The sequence below is a fragment of the Bacillus rossius genome, chromosome 3 (assembly GCF_032445375.1).
Source record: "Bacillus rossius redtenbacheri isolate Brsri chromosome 3, Brsri_v3, whole genome shotgun sequence".
NCBI classification, from domain to species: Eukaryota; Metazoa; Arthropoda; class Insecta; order Phasmatodea; family Bacillidae; genus Bacillus; species Bacillus rossius.
The window spans coordinates 43,956,793-43,979,737 of NC_086332.1; the positions used below are offsets into that span (position 1 = coordinate 43,956,793).

A 22,945-nucleotide genomic window follows, 5' to 3' on the forward strand; every position below is an offset into this window, starting at 1 on the left:
AATATCCTGTAAAATCCTGTACATTAAAAAATACAAAAAAATATTTTTATGAAAATTACTCGATCATAATGTTCGTAACTATACTTAAATCAAAACAATTCAATTTTTAACACTTTATACAAGTATTTACACACACACACGCACACACACACACACACACACACACACACACACACACACACACACACACACACACACACGCGCGCGCGCGCGTATTCTACACTTCACCACTGGCAGTATTTAAGTATCACTTTTTCAGATATTTTGCCCTATTCCTCAATTCTTCTGTTGACTGGAATTCTGCCATATTCTTCCTAGAAGATATATGCAACAAAGCATTTAGCATTGGCGATTCAAGACATGACCTGTGCGCTGTCTTAATGAGGTTGAGCTTACTAAATATCCTTTCCACCCCTGCATTGCTATGTGGAAGAATAAGCATTGCCTTTGCAAGTTTACAAAGCAGTGGAAAACATGTTTTCCCATAATTTCATACTGTGACACTTTATGCCATTCACATCATTAACTAACTACTTTTTCATGTTCTGTGCTCTTTTCCGCATCTCGTCAGAGGGCTTGAAAGCCAGACCTGCAGATGTTCTCATTCTGCAATGCAACAGCGCATTTAACATGGTGATCATTGATGATCTGTGAACAGTTTTAACTATCTTGAGATTGCTGAAAACCCTTTCCACAGCAGATTTTCTCCAGTTGCAGCACCACTCAAAGCCAACACTTTGTACAGATGAGTTTCAACAATCTCAGATGGAAAGAACTTTGCTAACACTACAACCTGCCTAGTGACTGTCAGTTGATTCATCAATCATCAGTGTGAAAAATTGTGTCTTCATTGCATAGGTAACATAATCTGCAGCTGATGTACCCAAAGATTGAATAATTATCTGGCTAGTTTTAGTGGGAGAACAATGAAAGTTTCTTGCGATTTCACTATCTGGAAACATTTGTGGGACAAGTTTCGTGAAATTATCACTGAGTTTCACAGATAAATTTTTTTCACAAACGAAGTTCGCCCATAAGCCATAACAGTTCCGCATCAATTATTTTGTTTGGTTTGGTTACAAAACTCGTCAAAGAACAACTCTGATCAGCAGCTCGTTGGTTTTTCGCATGAACTTGCGTCTTCAAGCCGCCCTTTGTCACGTTCAGTTCCGAGTTGCAAGTCGAACAAACGGCGGAAAATTCCGTTTTGCCACGCCTCAACCATTTCAATTCTTGCTCCCATTCTTTACGATAATGCTGTTTATAAAGTGACCTGTCCGGCGAAGCCTTTCGTTTTTTATCCATCACAATCAGCTATGACCAAAACTACTACTTAAATCACGTAAAACGTTTGTAAACAAATGCCGCACCTAAAACATTGTAACGGCAAAAAATAACAGTGTTTACTGACGCCATGACACTTCTTAGCGTTTAACTCAACAAACAAAAAACATTTCCCCTGAAACCATAGATACTGTACTTCATGAAACGATATCTGGGAGTATATGTTTTTGGTTTGTGGTTATACGATTGGAAGTTCCATGGCGCTACACCTAATGTGAGTGTTTGCTTTACTGTTGAATGCTTGTATGGTTTGACAACTTCAAATAGGTATTTGAATGTAAATATTTACACGAACGAAATTCAAATATGAAAATATCAGTGAAGCGTCGTAAATATCCGTGAATGTCGCCGTTTATCCGTTAGTCCGTTTTAAGCTTCAAATATCCGTGAAAACGGATAAAATCCGTAAAAACGGCAGGCCTGCTCTAGAGCACTCACTTAACTTGGGTACCATCATAATTTATTTAGGTGACTTATAAATACTCAAGCGCAAGATAAAACTACTAATTCTTTGACGTGATTAAAGACTGCCTGACCAGGTACTTAATTTTCCAATTTCCACATCCATTACAGGGTATTTAGTTTCAAAGATTTAAAAATAATTGAACACTGGTTTGTAAAAATAAAAATCCATTTTAAACCAAATTCTGAATCTTACAAATCAGACTGTACATTACAGGAATAACATTCAAAATTAGGGGACCATTTCAAAAAGACCTTCATAAATCTTTACAGAAAAAAATTTAGAGAGTTTAAAGATATTTATTTTTTTAATACATGATTACGCTTTCCTTTGCATAATTTTAAAACAACAAGAAGTTACACCTCTTAGAGAGAGGCTTAAGACTTACTTGTTACATGGTGACCAGCAACTTTTATTTCCAGATGTTCTCCCTATGACTTCCACCTTTTCATGCCGAACAAGTCTTACCTACTTTAATTTAAACTCAGCTATCTTGAAATAGTGAATAACGTGTACATTTTCAACTCGTCAATCTTCAACAGCACGACAATATCTTTTAGCGAACTCGTTAACACGGACCGTTCCGCCTTAGGGAGCCAACTCCACGACTTGAAATTCTACATACCTAATTACTTTAACGAAAACTCAATACTATGGGCCGATCGGCCCTAGTGACCCTAAACAACACAAACTTTTAATTTTACAATATCGTTACTGAACTCCTGCATCTGCGAACTCATTAAGACCTCGTCCGCCTTATTGAACCTAACACAGATTTACGTAATGAGAACAACTTGACAAGGCAAACTAGTTAGTTCCTTCAGGGACCTTTCCACTGAGTAAGCCTTGAACAAATGCAATCACTCGTGTAAAAACACGTCCAGAATGTTTTAATGGCCCAAGCTAGCTGAGTGGGTCACACTTCGCCAGCACACGCGGGGCAGTGCACCCTAGTTGTGTCCCAGAGTGTCCTGGAAATGTCAGCAGGTGATCACACCAGATGTGCAGCTGAGCCATCACCTGACATCGGAAAGGCGTGTATCCGTGCTCACCGCCATGCTCCCATTACCAGGTTGCGCCACAGCACTATTGAGGCACCCACACAGTGTCTGAACCATGGAATACATCAAATTAAAATTTGGCAGCATTGAAAAATTTTAGACAGTGACAATACATATTACCAAATCTTTTTGACTGAATTTTTTTTTATATATATACATATAACAAGCCAATTGTGCAAAGGGAAAATAGATTGTGTTAATGCTTGAATGCTTACCTTAGAGGAGTTTTCACAAGCAACGTAGCAAAGAACCTACCTACCTACGTGAACTGAGCAGTGTCAAGGTTATGGCCTTTTCATTCTTGTCAAGAATATTCTATAAATTGTATGAGATCTTTGTACATTGTTTCTAGAAGTGTCCAGAATGATCAAAACAAAATGCATATGTGTTTTTCGGTATTTAGTGTTTCGATATTTTTTTGTTTTTGTTGTCTTCACTGCTTACATACCCTCATATGTTGGCTAATTACGGATGTTTTTCCTGCTGTTGGTACGGACAGGGTTATGTGTCTAAATATTTGTAGTGAGAACCTTGTATTTTGCCTGTATTATGTCGTGCCCACCGAAAAAGTCAGTGACTGGGCATGTTACAAATTTATAATAAAAAAATAATAAAAATAAAATATTCATCTACCTGCACCTGTAAGTCAAGCCAAAGGGAATTATAACATAGGTATGTATATTTATGTATTTTTTATTTGTTCACAGACTACTGAGAACATTACAGTTGTGCGTGTGGAGGGTGTGGACTATGGAGAGGGGCTGGAAGAAAATGTCCATAAGGTATTTTTTGTGTTGATACAGTATATTTTACTTAGGGTTATGATAAGTCATGGTTAAATTGTCATTTCAGTATTTGGTTTTTAATGTAGAAGTGACATATCGCTAAAGTACTGTCTTCATTGAGCTTTAAACCAAAGTTTTTTAGGTCTGGTTTGTTTCCCGTTGGAGTCCAACACTGTGTTTTTTGCAGGTGGGAACTGTGGTGGATGTTGCAGTTAGCTGGTGGGTTTTATTGGGGTACTCCTGTTTCCCTCACCATTGCATTACGTATCTGCTCAGTTTCATTGCTTCACCCCGTCTTCAAATTACGCGAATTCATTTAGCGCTATGTTAATTCTACAGCAGCAGTCTTGAATAGCATGTCTTAAATTTCAGTTTGCACGAAATTGCCACAGGCAAAAAGTCTGGCATGATGCCACGAAGTCCGTTTCAACTCGATAAACAACAGATGTGCCGTGGCATACAGTTAGCTATACGAGGGGAGAAGATATGTGCGCACAGGTCTGACAATGCTATCGGCTGTAGTACAGTAGAGCACCCCTCAACCGGAATCATTCGGGAGAGGTCTATTCCGGTTATGGGAAAATTCCGGGTAAGGGGAGTTGCGGTAGGGCCGGCCTCCGGGCCAGTTGAAAGACCTTCATTCAAGCAAGCTGGCAGGCACGTGTTTCTTATCTCTGTGGGTGGGTGCGTGCGTGAGCTAAGAGGACGGTGAAGAGGGTTTGGGGGAGGTAGGACTACAGCTGCAGTGTTGTGTTACTTCTGTGTTGACGTGCTAGTGATTCTTCCTGGAGAGTGTATAGTCACTGCCACGCACAGTTTACATTTCACATACACAAGAATAACACTTCAAGCATCTCGTTTAAAAACACAGAGATAGAGAAATACAGGTAAATGTAGACTGTTTAACCATATATTAACGTATAAATATGTACATAATACATATTTGTACACTAAATTATTGTCTACAAACTGAAAGCATCACACGTTGGAAGTAAATGTTACTGGCTATCACGTGTGTCAGCGTGTGTAATGGGAGTCGGTGTACATTCTCGGGCCGGCCGGAATTTTCCGTTTACTTGACATAGTGAAACAATAAAACTACTAATAGCATAAACATCTTTCTAGTAATTCACGTCCGACGCGAAAACCAGCGGTGTATTTACGCAATGCGTGGGAAAGACTGGCTATAATTAGCTCTCTGACAGACGTGCGTGCGCCTACAAGACATGTACAGTCAGGCAAAAAGCAAAAAAACCTCGTTCCAGTGAGGAAATGTTTTGGAGATGTTTTGTAATGTTTTAATTTTTTTTGGAAAATAGTTCCGGATATCGGGAGTTCCGTTTGTCGGAATTACGGTTGAGGGGTGCTCTACTGTATAAGCATCAGCTATGTCAAGTTCAGTTGCAGCTATTGAGTGTAAAAGACCATCTGCGCATATGACACCGAACCGTACCGTACCGTTATTACCTGGTCACAGACTGGGCCGTGATAACTTCAGTCTAGCCAGTAGCAGAGAACTCGCACGCTCATCTGCCCATTTGTCTGCTGGTAACTCTATGTGCGCAAGCACTTGCAGTTGGAAGCATAGCGGAATCATGGCTTCCATGTGAGAGCATAATGCATCATGTTCACGTATTTGAGACAAAATTAGAAGTATTACGGCGTGCAGAATGTCTTGAAGGCCACACTTGTGTTGATCACTAGCTCTAAGCGAGTCAACTGTGCACACAATCATACAAAATGACTCATCAAACATTTATATAAGTCTGATGCTGTTGGTTGTACTAGCGGGAATATATTGGACATTAGATACTGAAACAGAAATGAACTGATGATTCACATGGAAATGGTTTTTAAATGAATGATTCGATGAAAAAAATAATCACGGGCCTGACAGGTTTAGTGTGAACCAAGCGATGATAGGCGAACAAGCACTTAATTTTTGAAAAATTAAAATGTAAATAGGTATCGGTTTCACCGTCAGTAAAGAATGGTTTGGAAAGTTCGTGGAAAGGTATGCGACTTGAGTTGGTCATGCCCGGGCGGGCAAGTTAGGCAGTCGACTGACGTATCTGCATTTACACGGTGTCGTATTTGTTATACAAAGTATTTGATGGTGAGCTTATAAAGAAAATTGTGTGACATTTATCGTTGAGTGTTATTCTACTCATTTATATTACGTAAGGAATATTTCCTACACATTATAGAACACATCAAGTAAATTAGCCTTTCTTTTTATGGAGACTAGTGCTTCAGAATACATGTTTTCGAATAACATGAACATTTTTAGGAATGCATTTAGTCGTGCTAAGTGAGGGATTGGGTAGTGTTAATTTGATTTGGTGTACCCAGTGTTTATATTTGTGTAAAATTTGTTTTGTCTACAGGAAGTTGCCAGCACAGTAGAAACTCCTCTCGGGAAGAAGCAAGATCCAGGCAGCAGCAACCCTGAGCAAGTGTTCACTCCCAAGTAGATATTGTAGCTCGGTAGCAACTGTAGCCCGCCTTCAAGTACAGGCAGGATAATAGTACAAGACACATCGCTGTTGCCATGGTGTATCATGGTTGCAGTTTGTGTACCATCACATGTGAACTAAATCCCTTAATTTGTTTTCCTCATGAGCTATTTTTAGGCTTGAAACTAAAGTATCTATGTAGAACGAAGGGGTTTTTTTTCTTTTAATTTTACAGTTTCATTTTTTGAATAATGTTTTTGATTTTTTTTTCTCTGTATTAAGTACAGCAGTTTGCAAATTTACGTAAGCTGTGAAAATTTTTCAATGATAAATGTTTGTTTTTGGTCCCTTCAGTTGTATTGATGACTGTTATTTAATTGATGACTGCTGTGTCTTTGACATGTTGAAAGTAAGAACAGGTAAAAAATAAATAACAGCATTTGTCCTTGTTAGATTTCTTGTTATAATCTAAGATTTTAAAACACTTTAGAAATAGTTTCTATTCATTTTCCAAGTTTTATGAAGGTTTACATGAAATGAAAATTTTTGACTGCTGAACAGCTACATCACTTTTGTACATTGGTTTGTAGTTCATAAAATTGTACAAGCACAGAGTTTAAGTTGTTTTGATGGAAAAATTATTTTCTGAAATAGGTTCTGAATAGAAATGATGAAACATTGGGAAAATTTCATATCACCAAAGAAATAAATACTTAGCTCTGAAACTAATTGGCAAAATTTTTAGTATGTGTATCAGTCATAAAACAAGTAAACTTCACAGAACTGTGGAATGTGACCAGTAGTTTCTGTTGTTAATACTACACATTTTATTTGTTGAATCTTCATGATGTATACTGTATATTCATTAATGTAAGAATTTTTTATGTTTTATAATAAAGATTTGACATTTTGAACTGGTAGTTCATTATTTGGCTACTGTCCCATTTTCTATTTGAGAAGAATTATCTTTTTCTAAAACATTTCTATAATAAAAATTATTAATCTAAAATCATAGTTTTCAAATTGCTTGAAATGTGAAGTAACACAAAAACTTCAATTTAAAATATATATATTAAACTAATGCATTGCAGTGAGAGAATATTTGGAAAAAAAATGGGAGATTATTTGAAGGTGAAGGAGGAATATTAAAGCTGCCAAAAAGATTTTCACTTGAAATGGGATCAAGTGCTTAAATGTTAACCATAAACAGTTGAGATTTGGTTAACATTATTTATCATGGATTACTTTACAGCATATATTTGTTATGTTTACTGATACAATGAGCAATCATTTTTGCACCTGTGAAATAAGTTTTCAAATTTAGTGTGATTTTGTATTTTCTCTTCTCTAGCTGAATTTGTAACTTTTTTTATAAACATTATTGCTCTAATAGTGGCACTTAAGGTATGACCATTTATACACACAGTTTGAATTTAAAATGCCTACTATCTTTTCAAGTTTGTTGAATACATTTTGTATAGTTTAACATTGGAGAACTATATTTATACCATTAAAAGTTATTCCTTGAAAAAAAAAATTTTTCTTCATGTCCTTTGAAACTCGCGTTTAAATGTAGGTTAGATAACCATTCTATTCTGTAGTCAAAAATTTTCATTTCATTTAAAATTATATTAGAATTTTTAAAAAATAAGATAAATTTTTTTATATTTTTATTTCTCATGAAGTGCAATTTTCGACAGGCAAGTGAAGTGCAATTTTGTTATGGTTTACTTCCCTAAAATTCATCATAAAATGAAGGATTGTTTACATTGGTGCTTATTTATTTATTTAAAGGTGTGATGGTCATCCCGAACACAGGGTTATTAGCGAGGACGATACTCTTGTGACACCACATGTTTCTGGAATGTTGGGGAAGTAAGGGCATGATGTATAGTTAGGTACAAGATTATATGGTGAATTGCGATAAAACGGAAATAACACCGAAAAGCATGTCAAAACACCACATAACACCGAAATTTAAGTTAATCCATTATATAGCACTGAAATTCATGTTATATTCAGAACTAAGTATTTCTTAAATAAAAAAGTAATCTTTTTCAATGTTTGAAATCAAGGAATTTTTTATTCTGGACAAAAAATTTTACCAAAGTGCATGGATCAGAAAATTTGTTTTATTATATATCTCTTAGTGAATCTCTTTTAAAACACAAATGCTCACCAATTTATTTTTATTCTGAATTTATCTGTTTTAGACCAATTTATTACAGATTTTTTTATTGTAAAAATGCAGTGTATACATTTTACCACTGTTTTGGTGGAGTAAGTACATCAAAACAGCTTTTATAGAAATAAAAACAATAACACCAAAATCCTCTTGTTTTAAAAATGAAATTGGCCTGAAAATAAAACCATAAAATCTTGCCTCTACTGTTGCCACCCACCACGTCCGGCTAGCTCAAATTTGATGATGAGTGGAACATACAGGTTAGAAACAGGTCACGAAGAAATTACTGCTCAATGTTCGATGGATTACCTGTTTCTTTTATTCATGATAAAATCGCACTATATTCCTTACAATAGAGCACACAACAAAAATTTTAACGGTACCTCCGTAAAGGAGAAAAAACACTTATTTCTTAATACATCTACATTATATTGCCCAGATCAGTTCCGGGCAGCGACTGCTGGACAAAACACTTTGTCGCCTCGCTGTGAGCTTTGCCTACGACTACGGTCAAAAATTTCTAATTTATTTAAATATCCGAAGAAAAAAAAAAGAAGGATTTTAGGCGCCGCTTGGACCGTAGCCGCTAAGTAGTAGTTCAATATAACATTAATAAATGATGCGAACCATCGTCCGACCTCGACCTCTCGGCACAGTGCTCAGACAATGACTAACTATACAGCCTTCCTTCCTTTCCTTCGTGCGGGCATTGTCCTGGGCTCGCTGACGTAATTTTCAGCCAATCACGGCGCATAGCAACAGAAGCTCCCACGAAATGCTTTCTTCTGTTCCCACGACGCAGCGATTATGTATCTTTCTCGCACTCCCGTGACCGTAAACGCCTAGCATGTGAAACAAAGCCTCGGTTGTGGAAATAACGAAGGAAAATCATGTCAGCACGCCTTCCCACACAAAGAAGCCAGCAAAAAAATTACTTCAAAAATAAAATTATGAATTAAAAAAAAAAATCCAGAGAATTACGTTTACAATAACTTAAATTTATAACAAAAGATTATTACTGGATTGCATGAGGAAGGCTGTAATCTGGGTTGTTACACTACCTATGTGTGAGCAGCCATCCCAAGTTCTGCCATATAAAACGTAAATTGAAATCATTGGATTAGGAACCTACAGAACAAGAATCTGTTGTGCTGAGGCAGCCCTCCTCGTAACTGCATCTCTTAAGCCACATTAGACTGCTGTTAATAACTGCCTCCTGAACCTCCACTTAGTTGATAAACTACATGCTTTACCTGTGAACTGCGTCACTAACCACTTTAGTCTGCTCTTTGCGAATTTACATAGGTGAGCAAGTGAGACAGATGAGGCTGGATGAGACTTTGGAATGCCATGAATTGGAGGGTGAGTCAGTTCGCTGTGGCTGCTAGTTTAGGCACCCCTCCCCCTCGGCTGGCAATCACCTCTGCTACCGGTTGTGCGACAATTCCGACCATAGACAATTCCAGAAATGGGAAAATTCGCGACAATTCTGGCCACTGACTCGCAAAGTTTTACCATTTGTATACAGTCAGTGACAATTGCGGACATGTACACCTGTTGTTGGTTTTTTGACGAACTACAACCCTCTCCCCTCCCCCTCCCGCACTCTTTCCCTCCCGCATTCTTCCCCTCCTGCGCTCTTCCCCTCCCGCACTCTTCCTCTCCCGCACACCAAGCGTGAAGACTGTTTATCAATCAGTCAGTCTACGGTGCTGTTCCTTTGTTGACGCACCACAACGTTGTGATGAAAGTTATTGAAACTGTAAAGGGAAGCCAGCAGTGCTTTATGGTGGAAATGCTTACCGAAAGAAGCGTGTCAATGCTGACGGTGCTGTGACGTGGGTTTGCTTGCAAGAAAGGACTAAAAACTGCAAGGGAAGATTAGTTAGTAGAAATATGGAAGTTTTAAATGTGTCAGATGACGAATGTATTCCAGAAATTACTAAACTTGACGTGATGAAATCTGTCTTTAGAGCAGAGAAAAGAGTACGAGAAAAGTGTGTTACCGTGGCAAAAGTGTACTCTGACGAATTGGGCACTTAACACAATAAAGGATATGAATTTGTGACTGAATTACCACATGCGTTGTCAGTTAAGTGGACTCTTTACCGACATAAATACCAGGCACATGGGTCATTAGCAGAACCTACTGAATGCCAGGATGTTGTGTTATCAGAATAATGTTTAAAGATGAGCGATGACAGTAACTTCCTTTTAACAGATAGCGGGAGAGAAGACAGAATCATTGCTTTAGCTGGGGACAAGGGGAGAGAGTGCCTCAGAACTCAACGCCACTTTTTCATGGCTGGTACATTTCGGAGCTGCAGCAAACAGTTCACACAGATTTATACTATTCATGTAGATATAGGAAAGAATGAAATAGAAACAAATGCATTTCCTGTTCTTTTTGCTTTGCTTCCCAACAAGAAGAAAGAAACTTACATTCGTCTTTTTCGTTTGGTGATGGAGAGAATTCCAGAGTGGAATCCTCGGACAATAAACGTGGATTTCGAGTCAGTGGCCATATCGGCACTCAAAGAAGTGTTTCCTTCTGTTGATATCAATGGTTGTTTCTTCCACATGAAGAATTACCTGTGGAGGAAGGTACAAAGCGTAGGTTTAACGAATGAATATAAAGAAAACGAAGTGAGACTCAGCATCCGGATGTGTGCAGCAGCTCTGGCTTTCCTGAAACCTGAAGATGTATGTGAAGGGTGGCTCATAATCCATGGAGAAGTACCCTCAAACTCAAAACTAGAAGAGTTCTTTGATTACTTCATTGACCAGTGGCTTGAAAATGACATCATACCTGTGCAGCTATGGTCCTGTTATAAGCGAAGGCATCGAACCAATAATGCAGTAGAGGGTTGGAACAGTAAAATAAATGTGTGTCTTGGTAAACCCCACCCGAAGATACAAAACTTTATATCTTGCCTGAAAAAAGAAGCGGAAAATGCCAACATTATGTACATGAGGATGGAGCTTAATATAGAAGGGAAAAAAAGAAAAAAGTTGTACAAGAATATCGACGAAAAAATTCGGATGAGCCAAGAAAAGTACGAAAACACTGAAGACTTGAAGAAACATCTCAGAACCATAGCCTATGTACAAAATTTAGATTAAAATTTCAACACTGACTATGCGTATTCATGTTAATTTTAAATACGTAATAATAAAAAACAAAAAAAACCAAAGAATAAAAATTAATAGAACGTTGATTTTAAATAATAGCAATAAAAACAAAAAACCAATGACAAATTTAAAAAAAAGTAGATTTTAAACATTCCAAAGTATGTTTGACAAACACACACACCCCCAATTTCTTTATTTCCTGATGTTCGGTGAGGTGATGATTTAGCAGTCCTGGTCCGGAATTGTCACTGGACGTATGTTTGTCATTGAGATTGTTTATCTGTTTGTCCTGACACCCTGCTACCAGACCACAGTAGTATATCACCATATTCTTTGCTTTCTGAGGATGACTTTTAAACTACAGCCATAAAACTTTTTGATGTGACGTCTAATACTAATAAATCTATGAATGCCTGCTGCACGCACGAAAAAGTGTCCCGTTACACACATTGTCCCGTTACGCTTATTGACGTGACGTCTAATAAATCAATGAATGCCGGCTACACACACGAAAAAGTGTCCCGTTTCGCACACTGTCACGTTACGATGTGTCCCATTACGCTCATTGTACGCTTATGCCGCATCTATCTCTCTTCCACGTGATAATTCAATAAAAATGATTCAATTTTATTCATAAATGTATGCAATTATTTCATCAATGTTTTTTTTTATGACGTCACGCTAAACTATCGTCCATAAACCGACTTTTCAAAGCCAATTATTTTTTCATATATTGCTCTTTGCTAACCTGAACCTCCTAGCATTGCGACCGAGTCCGTGGCGTAATTCTGTTTTCATGCATTTCAATGTAACATTTTCATTGCTCTTTGCTAACCCGTTCCTCCTAGCATTGCTGCAGAGTCCATGGCGCAAATATATTATTTTTGACTGCATCTTGGTGTTGGGTAAGCCATTTTCCTTCACATCATCGGTGAGTTAAGTATCTTTAAATGTATGATTCTGTGTGTAAGCTGATTTGTATATGTAATTATGTGTGTGAATGATGTATTTTACCATTAACTCCCCATATACATGAACATTATCTTTCCATGTTGGTATCACCTTTATATGCAATGAAATATGAAATCCATATTTTCTTTTTGACGTGACGTCTAATGAATCGATGAACGCCCGCTGCACGCACGAAAGTGTCCCGTTACGCACATTGTTCCGTTACGCTGTGTCCCATTACGCTAATTGTACGCTTGCGCCACATCTATCTCTCTTCCACTCAATTGGAACAACCATCGATTTGACTTTTTCGAGGCACATTAAACTTGAAACACTCCCATTCGTTTCCTACTTTTCCTATCATCGTCCTATCCTTAGCAGAATAACACAGATTGGAAGAAGTTAAATAGAAAACATGTATAAAAGTTATGGTTAAAATAATCTCTTCGTTAAAGTAATAAACTTATTTGAATTAATGAGTGCAAATAAAAGTAAATTTATCAATTAAATTGTAGATTTCATTTCACTCCTTTGTATCCATACAAAATAGTGATAATTCAATAAAATTGGTTGTCTGTAAAGTCGGTTTACGGACGATAGTTTAACGTGACGTCATAACAAAACATTGATGAAATGATTGATCCAGAAGAAAAGGAAATATATTCGGCCTGAGACTGAGCCGTAATAGGCTTCTGCAACCGAACCATTTAGGCATTAAAAATATTATATTCTTTGAGGAAGAGATTTTTTTTCTTAATTTGAATCATTTTTATTGAATTATCACTATTTTGTATGGATACAAAGGAGTGAAATGAAATGTACAATTTAATTAATAAATTTACTTTTATTTGCATTCATTATTCAAATATATTTATTACTTTTGAAATGTTAGTTGCGCCGTATTTATTTTTACAAGTACAAAAAAAATTTCGCACCTGCCGGGATTCGAACCGACAACCTTACAATTAGAAGATAGCGTCGCTGATCGCTCACCCACGAGGCCATATTCGATAATTAATAGTTTCAGATGTTATATATACATTTATAAAAATTTTGTTCACGGTAGGGGAATAATATTATTTCGTTTTTATAACTCGATTTTATAACAAATACACATCCCAAATACACCAAACTTATTTATAATGTGTTACAATATTTTTTAAAACATTGATCAAAAGATCCCGGTTGTAATTTGATTTATTATGTGTAACTGTAAAACTCCTTTGTTGGTTCAAAACGTATTTGAATATTCAACATTACTTTTAAATAATCGTACCAATTATGCTGAAAATCGGTGGACGATCGTTAAATTACATAATATTAATAATTCAAACGACGAAAATATGATTGAAAAGTCAAATCGATGGTTGTTCCAATCGAGTGGAAGAGAGATGCCGCGCATGCGTACAATGAGCATGAAGAGAGATGCCACGCATGCGTACAATGAGCAAACAGGACACATCCGTAGTGGGACACTTTTTCGTGCGTGCAGCCGGCGTTCGTCGATTTATTAGACATTGTCACGTCAAAAAATAAAAATGATTCAATTTTATTCATAAAAGTATGCAATCATTTCATCAATGTTTTGTTATGACGTCACATTAAACTATCGTCCATAAATCGACTACAGACAACCAATTTTTTTTTTTCCTAATTGCCACTTGCTGTTTCGAAGTGAGGCCATGCAAATCACTCTACTGACGAAAGAGGCATGAATAAAGCTGTAGTAAATATGGCATAGATTAACGTATTTAAATAATTTTTGTGTTTTTGAATTGTGATTTTTTTTTTTTCCCATAAAGTATTTTTTATTATTTTGGTATGTAACCTGTGTTAAGTAATTCAATTTTTGGTGTGTAACATCTTATCTCTCTCTGTACACGGCATTTGATGGGAGTAATTTCGTGAATGCGACAGAAGTCACAGAATGGAAATGTGTAACAACCACAGTGCTGCATCTGTGGTGGATGGTGTGAACCAAAATTCAATAAGAGAAATTGAAAGACTTTTATAGTATTAACTGGTAAGTGAATTTTAACAACAGGGGTGGTAATTTAATAAAATTTTTGGTTGAAAATCAGGTTCAAAGCTGAAGTTTAGTATCTTTAAAAGTCTTTCACTTTCATCAAAGCAGTTTCATTATACATATAGTTAAATTTTTCGCTCTGCAAATCAATGATTCTATAGTTGAAGTGGCTGCTCAGGCAGCAATTTTGCATCCAGAAATGTAGTTGAAAACACAATTTGTGTACATCTGTCATGCTTGGCATTAATTTTAAGAATTCTACATTAAATTTTGTATCAGAGTTTTCTATTATAATTGTATTTGCAAAATGAGCACACATGAATTTTCTCTTTACCGAGATTAGATGGTGCACATCTCTGGTGAGTGCTAAGACACTCTTGGGGATAGCTTGCTTGCTGCTTAACAATTTTTGAGATTATGCTTTATCTTTAGCAGCCAGCAAAAACATCCATCCATTCAGGAATTTCCTGCTTGCTGCCAGATGATCCTAGCTTACTGCCACCTCCGACACCTTTCTTTCCACGTTGATTCTCTCCCAGTCTGCAATAAAAAGTTTTTTAGTAGCCAATGCTTAACTAATCAAACTATTGAATTACATATTCACAATTTATTTACATTTTAACATGTTAAAAATGATCGTTCATCATACAAACATTTTGACTGTTCATTTAGTAGGAAGTTAACACATTTTTCGTCAAACATATTAAGATTCTGAAACAACTTAAATCGCTACTGATCCAACCTAAACTAGGAATTTACAGAACCTAAGTTTCCTGAAACCTACTCTCTAAAATTCTATCATAACAATGCAAAAGACATATCAAATATCAAAAAGTTCCACAGTTTAGAAGAGAGCACTAAATACCAAGTAGCTTTATACATGAATATATGCAGAAGGGGTCATTTTTCAAATTGTTGCATAGGTAGTCTTTGGTATCTTTAACAATAGCAATCACCATGTTGAACATCATCACAGGCCAAAGTGAAGTTAGGTGAGTGACCCCAAATATCATTGGGCTTATTGCTTAAGTAAGAGAATCATAGAGGCTGAAGAACGAGCTGGAGAGTTTGGAAGGGAGATGGAAAAATGGAGGGTTGGGTGGAGGGAATGAACAATCCAGAGATATAAAATAATAACTCCAAAGAAACGTCAAATAAGAAAGTCACATTTATTCATTATTTGTAGTTTCTACTTGGGATGATAATTTAAAATAATTTGAATCATTCAATTTGCCTCTCTGAACTTTGGTTTGCGCTATCCGCCACAACCATGTTACTCATTCCCGTTACATGCGACTGCCATGCTACTCACAAAATTACTCTTACCAAATGCTGTAAACCCAGAGCTAAGATGTTTACACTTTAGTAATATGATTTTACATTAAATTAATTTAATAAAAAGTAAATGATGAAAAAAATAATTCTAATTAATTATAGAATAAAATGGATAACTGTATAACTACTTTGAAACTTATAACTGCTGAATGTTTGGTTGATTACCATAAATTGTTAGTTTTACGAATTTCTGAGAACTTAGCTTCAACCCGTCTTTTTCGCTTGGCGACACTGGAAGGCCTATCCTTATATAAACACATGAAGTCGTACGAACCATTTGCATGATGCAGTGCATGTTTGCTGGCCGATGGGGTGACATCTCATTGGTGGTCGCAGTCATCTGATCAGGGAGGGGGTGATGTCTACCATCCAGACTTAACAAATTTTGTTCCAATATTTTATCAGAAATTATGAATAATATTCAACTATCAAACTAAAAACTTTGATTACCTGTCAGCATGAATGAAAATCTGTAGGATTCCCTGTTGGGGGCGCATGGGATACAATATACCATTCCCATTTCAAGGATATGATTTTGCAAACTCAAACGCCCCCCCCCCCCCTCCCTCAAAGAGGGGCTTTTTCATTTCAGGGGGGCCTGGGGCCCCCTGTTCCCCTGCCTCCTCCCCCCCTCCAGGAATTCTATGCCCATGCCTGTCAGTATAAGTCCAATTGTTCGTGAGATGTACTGTACATACTGCACTTCAAGAATAAGCTATGCAGTAACCTTTTCCTTTGTGAAACATGTGTACTGTAAATTCTAAGGCATTAGATGTCCAACAATGGTAGGTAATTTTCAAATGTGACACTGGAAACCAAAAATTTACACAAGGAAACTTTTGGTCTTACAAACTAAACGGGGGAGGAGAATACAAATATTTGTTGTATGTGGACCAATACAATTATTAATTATTCAAGTACACACTTTTATGAATTTTTTATTTTTTTTATTTCTGTCACTAGAAAATATTAGTTCTGTGTTGGACAATATAATCTAGTTTCTAAAGGTTCATACACCTGTTGCAATTTAAATTATTCACAGGCAATGCCGGTACAAGCACTTACGAACAGTACCATACCAGAAATTTTAAATACACTACTTAACAAATTGCTGTGAACAAAAGGGCTAAAAAGAAAAGAACCTTATAAATCTCTTACCATTTGAAGTAAGATTCCATATTTACTGGTAGAAAATTTTTTTTTTCTCCTCTCAAAATTTAGATAAATTAAAATAATCAGGGCACAAACTGTTTGGTTTACTTAGGTATATAATCTTAAGGGGGGAAAAAATTATCTAAAGAGAGAGAAAGAATGTACAGTTTAATGTTGAGGAAAATGGACATGCACGTGGTTTGTAGTTGTGACAGCGAACTTGGTTGAACCTGTGCAGCCTTGTTGAGAGGTGAGTGATGTAACCACTCTTAACACCATGTCCCCCGATTTTTCCTGAATCATTTACTGTCAGTAGAGATGAGATTATACGGTAAATTGTGCCAAAACTGAAATAACAGAAAAGTATGTCAAAACACCTCTTAACACAGAAAAGCAAGTTAATGCACCACGTGGTACCGTTATGTGAATTATGTCATGGAATCAAGTAGCATTTAACCAAAAATTAATTAAAATAATAAAAAATTGTACCAAAGTGGATGAATCAAAAAATTAATTTTATTAATTTTACTGTGCATCTTTTATTGAATCACTTTTAAATCACAAATGCTCTCTTCTTCATTTTTATTCTTAGACCTATTAATTACAAATTATTTTATCATAAAAAATGCAGCATATAGATTTTGCCACTATTTTGTGGGGTAAGTATTACAAAACAGCTTTAATAAAAATAAAACTAATGAAACTGGTAATTGCTGTTTTAAAAATTAAATTGGACTAAAAATAAAACCATAAAATCTTCTGTCTATCAGTGGTTGCAATAGTTGACCAGACACCGCCACCCCAGTCTAGTTTTATGTTGCATCTTCTGTGCCTTACCACGTTCTCTGCCTCGTCTCTTGTGCAGTTGAGGAGCTCACCTCATCAGCCAGTCATCTTAAGGTTATGTTTACCTCTGGATTGCTTCTGTATATGAAGTCAACTGACCACACATCCTACTCCATACAATCAGAAGCTAAAGAAAACTTTAGCTGAGACTGTAAAAATCAGTAGTGCTCCCAAATATGAAAATTTTGTATCAATTTTATTCAGCCACTTGAATACATGAAAGTGGGTTTTACAAGTCTTACATGTGAATTTCTTTACTTTATTAATGTAACATTATTTTATTAAAATTTTTTACGTGTTCTGAGTAAAATACAGCAAGATATTTTTTTAGAAATGTGCCATTATGGCCTGACATGCAGCATCTGAAAAGACACAGAAAGATATTTTTAGTTTTTAAGGGTGACGTGAGAAATGTGGACAAGTATATATTTTACAAGTTCACTTCAAGATTAAGCAAAAAAAAAAAAAAAACGATGGCAGCTTGATATAACTGCTCATGGCTGACAGTGTAGTGTTTTTCTGTTCATAAAATAAGGAGACTTTCAGTAATGAAACTGAACATTTTAACTTTTAAACAGAAACACCAGTTCTAGTTACAGTAGTGTTCTAGAAGTGCACAAATAAATTTATTACTTATAGTAAAGTTGGTTTGTCTCAGAAAAATGTTCTGTGCAGTTTGAAAGCTGGAAACCTTAATTATAACATTTTAGTTCATACTGCATTCTACTGATAAACAAATAATTAGAGATAGCATGTGTGTGACTGTAAATGGTATTCCGTGCAAGACAATATTGAGTAGAATGGTACTTTCAACAGGTCTGGTGCTAATTGGTTGTATGGAAATTTTACTTCGGGCAAGTGGAATGTTTTTATTCACAAATAACATAGTTCAGTTACAATTGAATGAGTATTGCCTATTTATTTGAAAACATTGATGTATCTTCTCTAACATTTATAATTTTTTATCATTTAGTTTTCAGAATACCTGTCTTAAGTTCCTAACAACTGAGGGTAACATTGGAGGAGCACTTCACTTCATCAAGAAATATTCAGGCAGTTACTACACAGTTACGGCTGTCTCAGATGCTAGCAGAAGTGTTTATGACCAATTGATTGAGCTTCGAAAATCGGGCATAGAGTTTCCAGCTGACAAGTCTTTCAGGTATGTATTTGCTATGATTTTTGTTTGCTTTGACAATGTTAATAATTTCCCTTTAATCAAACTTTGTTTTTTGTAGTTCAGAATAAAAGTTTATACAAAATAATGTAATATCTTTGTTTAAGTTACAAGCTTAACATGGTATCTCTGCTGTAGTGCTGGAGCTTGCTATCATCCCCGAGAGATTTAAGGGGTTTTGTAGTCTGCCATTCGAATATTGACTAGATATCATCATTTGAATTGAGGTAGCTGCAGTCACATTCACTTCAATGTTTTTCACTAATGTTCCCTCCTCATAATGATTAAATTTTATAAAGATGTATTTACATAGCAATTTTGTCATGAGATAGGTAAGTTTGTATTACCATTGTAACTGAATCAACTAAATAGTGAACTATTAATCACATAATTAAATCTTAAATTTCTGGTTGGAAAGGGTTGAAATGCAGAACATATATCCGTTTGTACATACTGGGTATTAATTAATGTTAAAAGTTTTTTTTATACAATTCTGTACTCAAAATGTTACAATGTTAAAACAATGTCAGTAGTCACTACTTAATATTTTATTTAACTTCATGGTGATGTATTTTGTAAATATAAGCTCTATCAGCATTGTGGTATTAAGCATTTCTTCATTCCTTGTCCTCTTTTTTTTTCCTCAGTTACTAAGTTAATCCATTCTCTTGAATGCCTTAAAATACATCCAGTAGTGTGTCATTTTCATCAAACCTTACCTCAAACTTCTGCCCCCACCATTGTTTCAACCACACACAGTTAAGTATCCAATATACGTTAATACATACGTAGTATTACATTGTTTTACCATTTCTTATGAAGGAAACACAAATAATAGCTAAGTAATTTTTAGTTATTTTTCTTTGAACTACGAATGGTATTAATGAACATTAAAATACTAGTTACTAGCCTAGTCTGTTGTAATGTTGGTCTATAAGCAATTTCTGGTAAGGCTATTAAACTTAACACTTGAATAGTGTACAAATTGAAAACAATTTGTAACACATTTCTAGTTTTTTCATGACAGTTCTATAGTATTATCTGATTCTCTCTCAAGTCGAAGAGAATTACTTGACTCTATTTTCAATAAAAACTGTTATACTAACAAATTGAACTGTAAATATATACTTGACAACACAGGTTTAAGAGTACCTCCTTTTAATAGTCGTTTTAACTTCCACTTTATGTACAGTTAACAGAAATAATGATGTTATCTTTAGGCTAATAACCAACTTTAATAAATTTGATAAAGACTTTAATTATTTTCCTTAGTTCTTAATAATCATGTGTGTTTTAGTTATGTGTTGTCTACTCTAAATTGTAACTTTTGAATTTTGTTTTATTGTCTTTGTTATGTGTTTTGTTTTTATATTGTATTATATTGTATTGTTTTGTGTTTTTCCATATGTTTATTATTGTGAGTGTATTTGTGTCTATTTGTGTGCCTACCATTAAAGGCTTTGTCCTGTTAGTTGGCATGTTACAATTACAAATAAATAAATCAAAATTAATCACTTAAATGTTTTTTCTTAAGGACAAATTGTAGAGTTTTCATGACTGTGAGTGAGAAGTGAAGGTTGTTTGTGCCCCCAGGCCAGTTGCCGGGGATGTGGTGCTGGCACGGTCACCCTCGCAGGGCGGTCTGTGCCGCGCCCGCGTGGCGTCCGAGAGCAGCGGCACGTACAAGGTTGTGCTCGTGGACGTCGGCATCATCGAAAGTGTCACCGAGGTCAGGGAGCTGCCCCCTCACTTGGCGGCCCTGCCGAGGTTCGCGGTCAAGTGTGTGGTCACCAGCTACTACGTCAACGAGGAAGAGTTCCTCGGAAAGTGTGCTAAGGTGCGTTGAACACATCCTAACACCAGAATACACCGTGTAGCACCAAAAAGCAAGTTACATATATCATGGAATTAAGTAGCATTTTAATAAAACTTAATTCAAATCATAAAAAAATGTAATATTTAAAAATATTTGAAATTCAAGGAATGTCATTATTTCCATACATAAAATTGTACCCACTTGCATGGATCAGAAAAATTTATTTAATTTGTTTTATTGTTTATTGAATCAATTCAAACTATAAATGCTATCTAATTTGGTTTTATTTTTCTGAACGTACTTGTTTTAGACCAATTTATTAAAAATTATTTTACTAAAAAATTGCAGTGTATAAATTTTATCCCTAATTTGGTGGAGTAAGTATTACAAAACAGCTTTTATAAAAATAAGAACAATAACAGTGAAATTCTCTGTTTTAAAAATTTAATTGGACCAAAAATAAAACCATAAAATCTTGTCTCTACGTATTAGTGATTTTAGTGAATTGTCGAATGTCAGTATAGTTTAAACAGTTATAACATAGCAGAATTAATATGCAGTTCAATGGTATTTAAAACAAGTTGTAATAAGCTTATCTATAGAAATTAAAAATACAGATGAGTGTTACTGTTCAAACATGTTTATGATATTATGTTGTGTCCGTTATTAAGATATCTTCTTCAAAAAATCAATACAGAAATTTAACCTGCTAGAAAACAGGAAATACTGTGCTGAAATGAAAACGGACAGTAATAATGTGTCTCCATGCTTCGTAACCAGTTTAGGATTTCCCTACCAGACTACGTAGTTGACATACGGAGAAGGCAGGTACTGTGCACTATGTAATAGTGCTGAAACCACAATAATTGTTTGCCTTCTCGAGTTCGTTGCATAGTGGAGCAGATGCATTTAGTGTAAAGTATTCAACCCAAAACATTTATTTTATTTGTATACTATAAATGCACTTTAATCACTTTTTATTTTATATGTTTAATGTTTGTATTTGATAGAAATATTGCCATGAAAACATTTTCTCTATAGTCTATAAATATATATAAATAAAATACCTAATGCTCGTACACTTATAGCTGAATGCAATTTTTTTAAATTGATGCACAGTGAAATCTCATCACAAATTACCTGAAAAAAATTCCTCAATTTTGGTACTGTAATGAAAGTATCTTATACTAGACTGTTATTAAAAGTTAAGTGTCATTCAAAGCTTTGAAATCAAAACCTGAGATGCACTTTGCAATGAAATGCCACTGTTTATGTATGATTTGAGTATTAATCAACCCAACTCTTTTGGTCTTTTTTTTTATGTTTCAGAGTGAAGATGCTTTTATTTTTCAAGTGAGGTCTGTGAGCAGCAGTCATGTGACGTGCTTGGTTCTGTCGATAACCAACTCGCCCCTTTGCTCGGTGGATCTGAGCGCTTGGGAACCGAGCTCGGAGGAGATTGGCGTGACACGTGTCGTGCTGCGGGATGGTGACCCTGTCAGGGTGTCGTTCTACAACGGGCCAGAAGATGTGCATGTCTCGTCGCTCGTGCCGGAACATGTGCAGTTGTTCGCAACCTTCTCGGAGACCTTGCACGCGTATTGCATCCAAGGTATGTACTAGTTGTTTCAGTTCCCGAATCGTAGAGTTCTGTACGTTTCAATCTGGAATATCGTAAATACTTCTGATAGTACGTAGTAAAATAATTAATTCTAAACATCTTCCCAATCCATCTTTGACTTTTTCTTTCTGATCGTAAACCTCTTAGATGCTCTCTTTATTCGAAAATGTTATAATCACGTCAAATGCAATTATATATTTGATGATACTGGTTTAAAGATCCCTCATTTTAATAGTCGATTGCAATCTTCCTTGTGTACCCTCCATAAAATCATTGACTTCATTTATAGATTATTCACAAACTTTAATAAACAAAAAATGCAATTTAGTTAAGTAACTTATTAATTCTGCTTTATTATTTTACATTTCTCTGTTTTTGATGTATCCTGAAGTTACTTCCCTGTAAATGTTTAGTTTTTCTGGGTACTTTTTTTATGTATGTAGTTAATTAATGTGTCCATCTATGTGTTTTGTCTCTTTTGTGTTGTCCTTTTGTACATGTTTTGTCTTTGTATATTTGTTGTGCCTGCTCCTTGAGTCTCGTACTGGTGGTAGGCATTTTACAAATTAAATAAATTATGTTTAAAATTAATGAA

The 22,945-nt window shown here is 35.5% G+C and overlaps 1 protein-coding gene across 7 annotated transcripts in view; it reads left to right on the forward strand.

Annotated features, from left to right (window-relative positions):
• LOC134530599 (tudor domain-containing 6-like) overlaps window positions 1–22,945 on the forward strand; it is a 229,928-nt gene that overhangs the window by 182,744 nt on the left and 24,239 nt on the right. For all 7 annotated transcript variants that reach the window (XM_063365580.1, XM_063365575.1, XM_063365578.1 and 4 more), the window contains 5 exons: window positions 3,576–3,650; window positions 6,041–6,105; window positions 18,710–18,898; window positions 20,507–20,750; window positions 22,059–22,341. In XM_063365580.1, coding sequence (XP_063221650.1) covers window positions 3,576–3,650; window positions 6,041–6,105; window positions 18,710–18,898; window positions 20,507–20,750; window positions 22,059–22,341 — 856 coding nt within the window. The remainder of the gene's footprint in view (window positions 1–3,575; window positions 3,651–6,040; window positions 6,106–18,709; window positions 18,899–20,506; window positions 20,751–22,058; window positions 22,342–22,945) is intronic.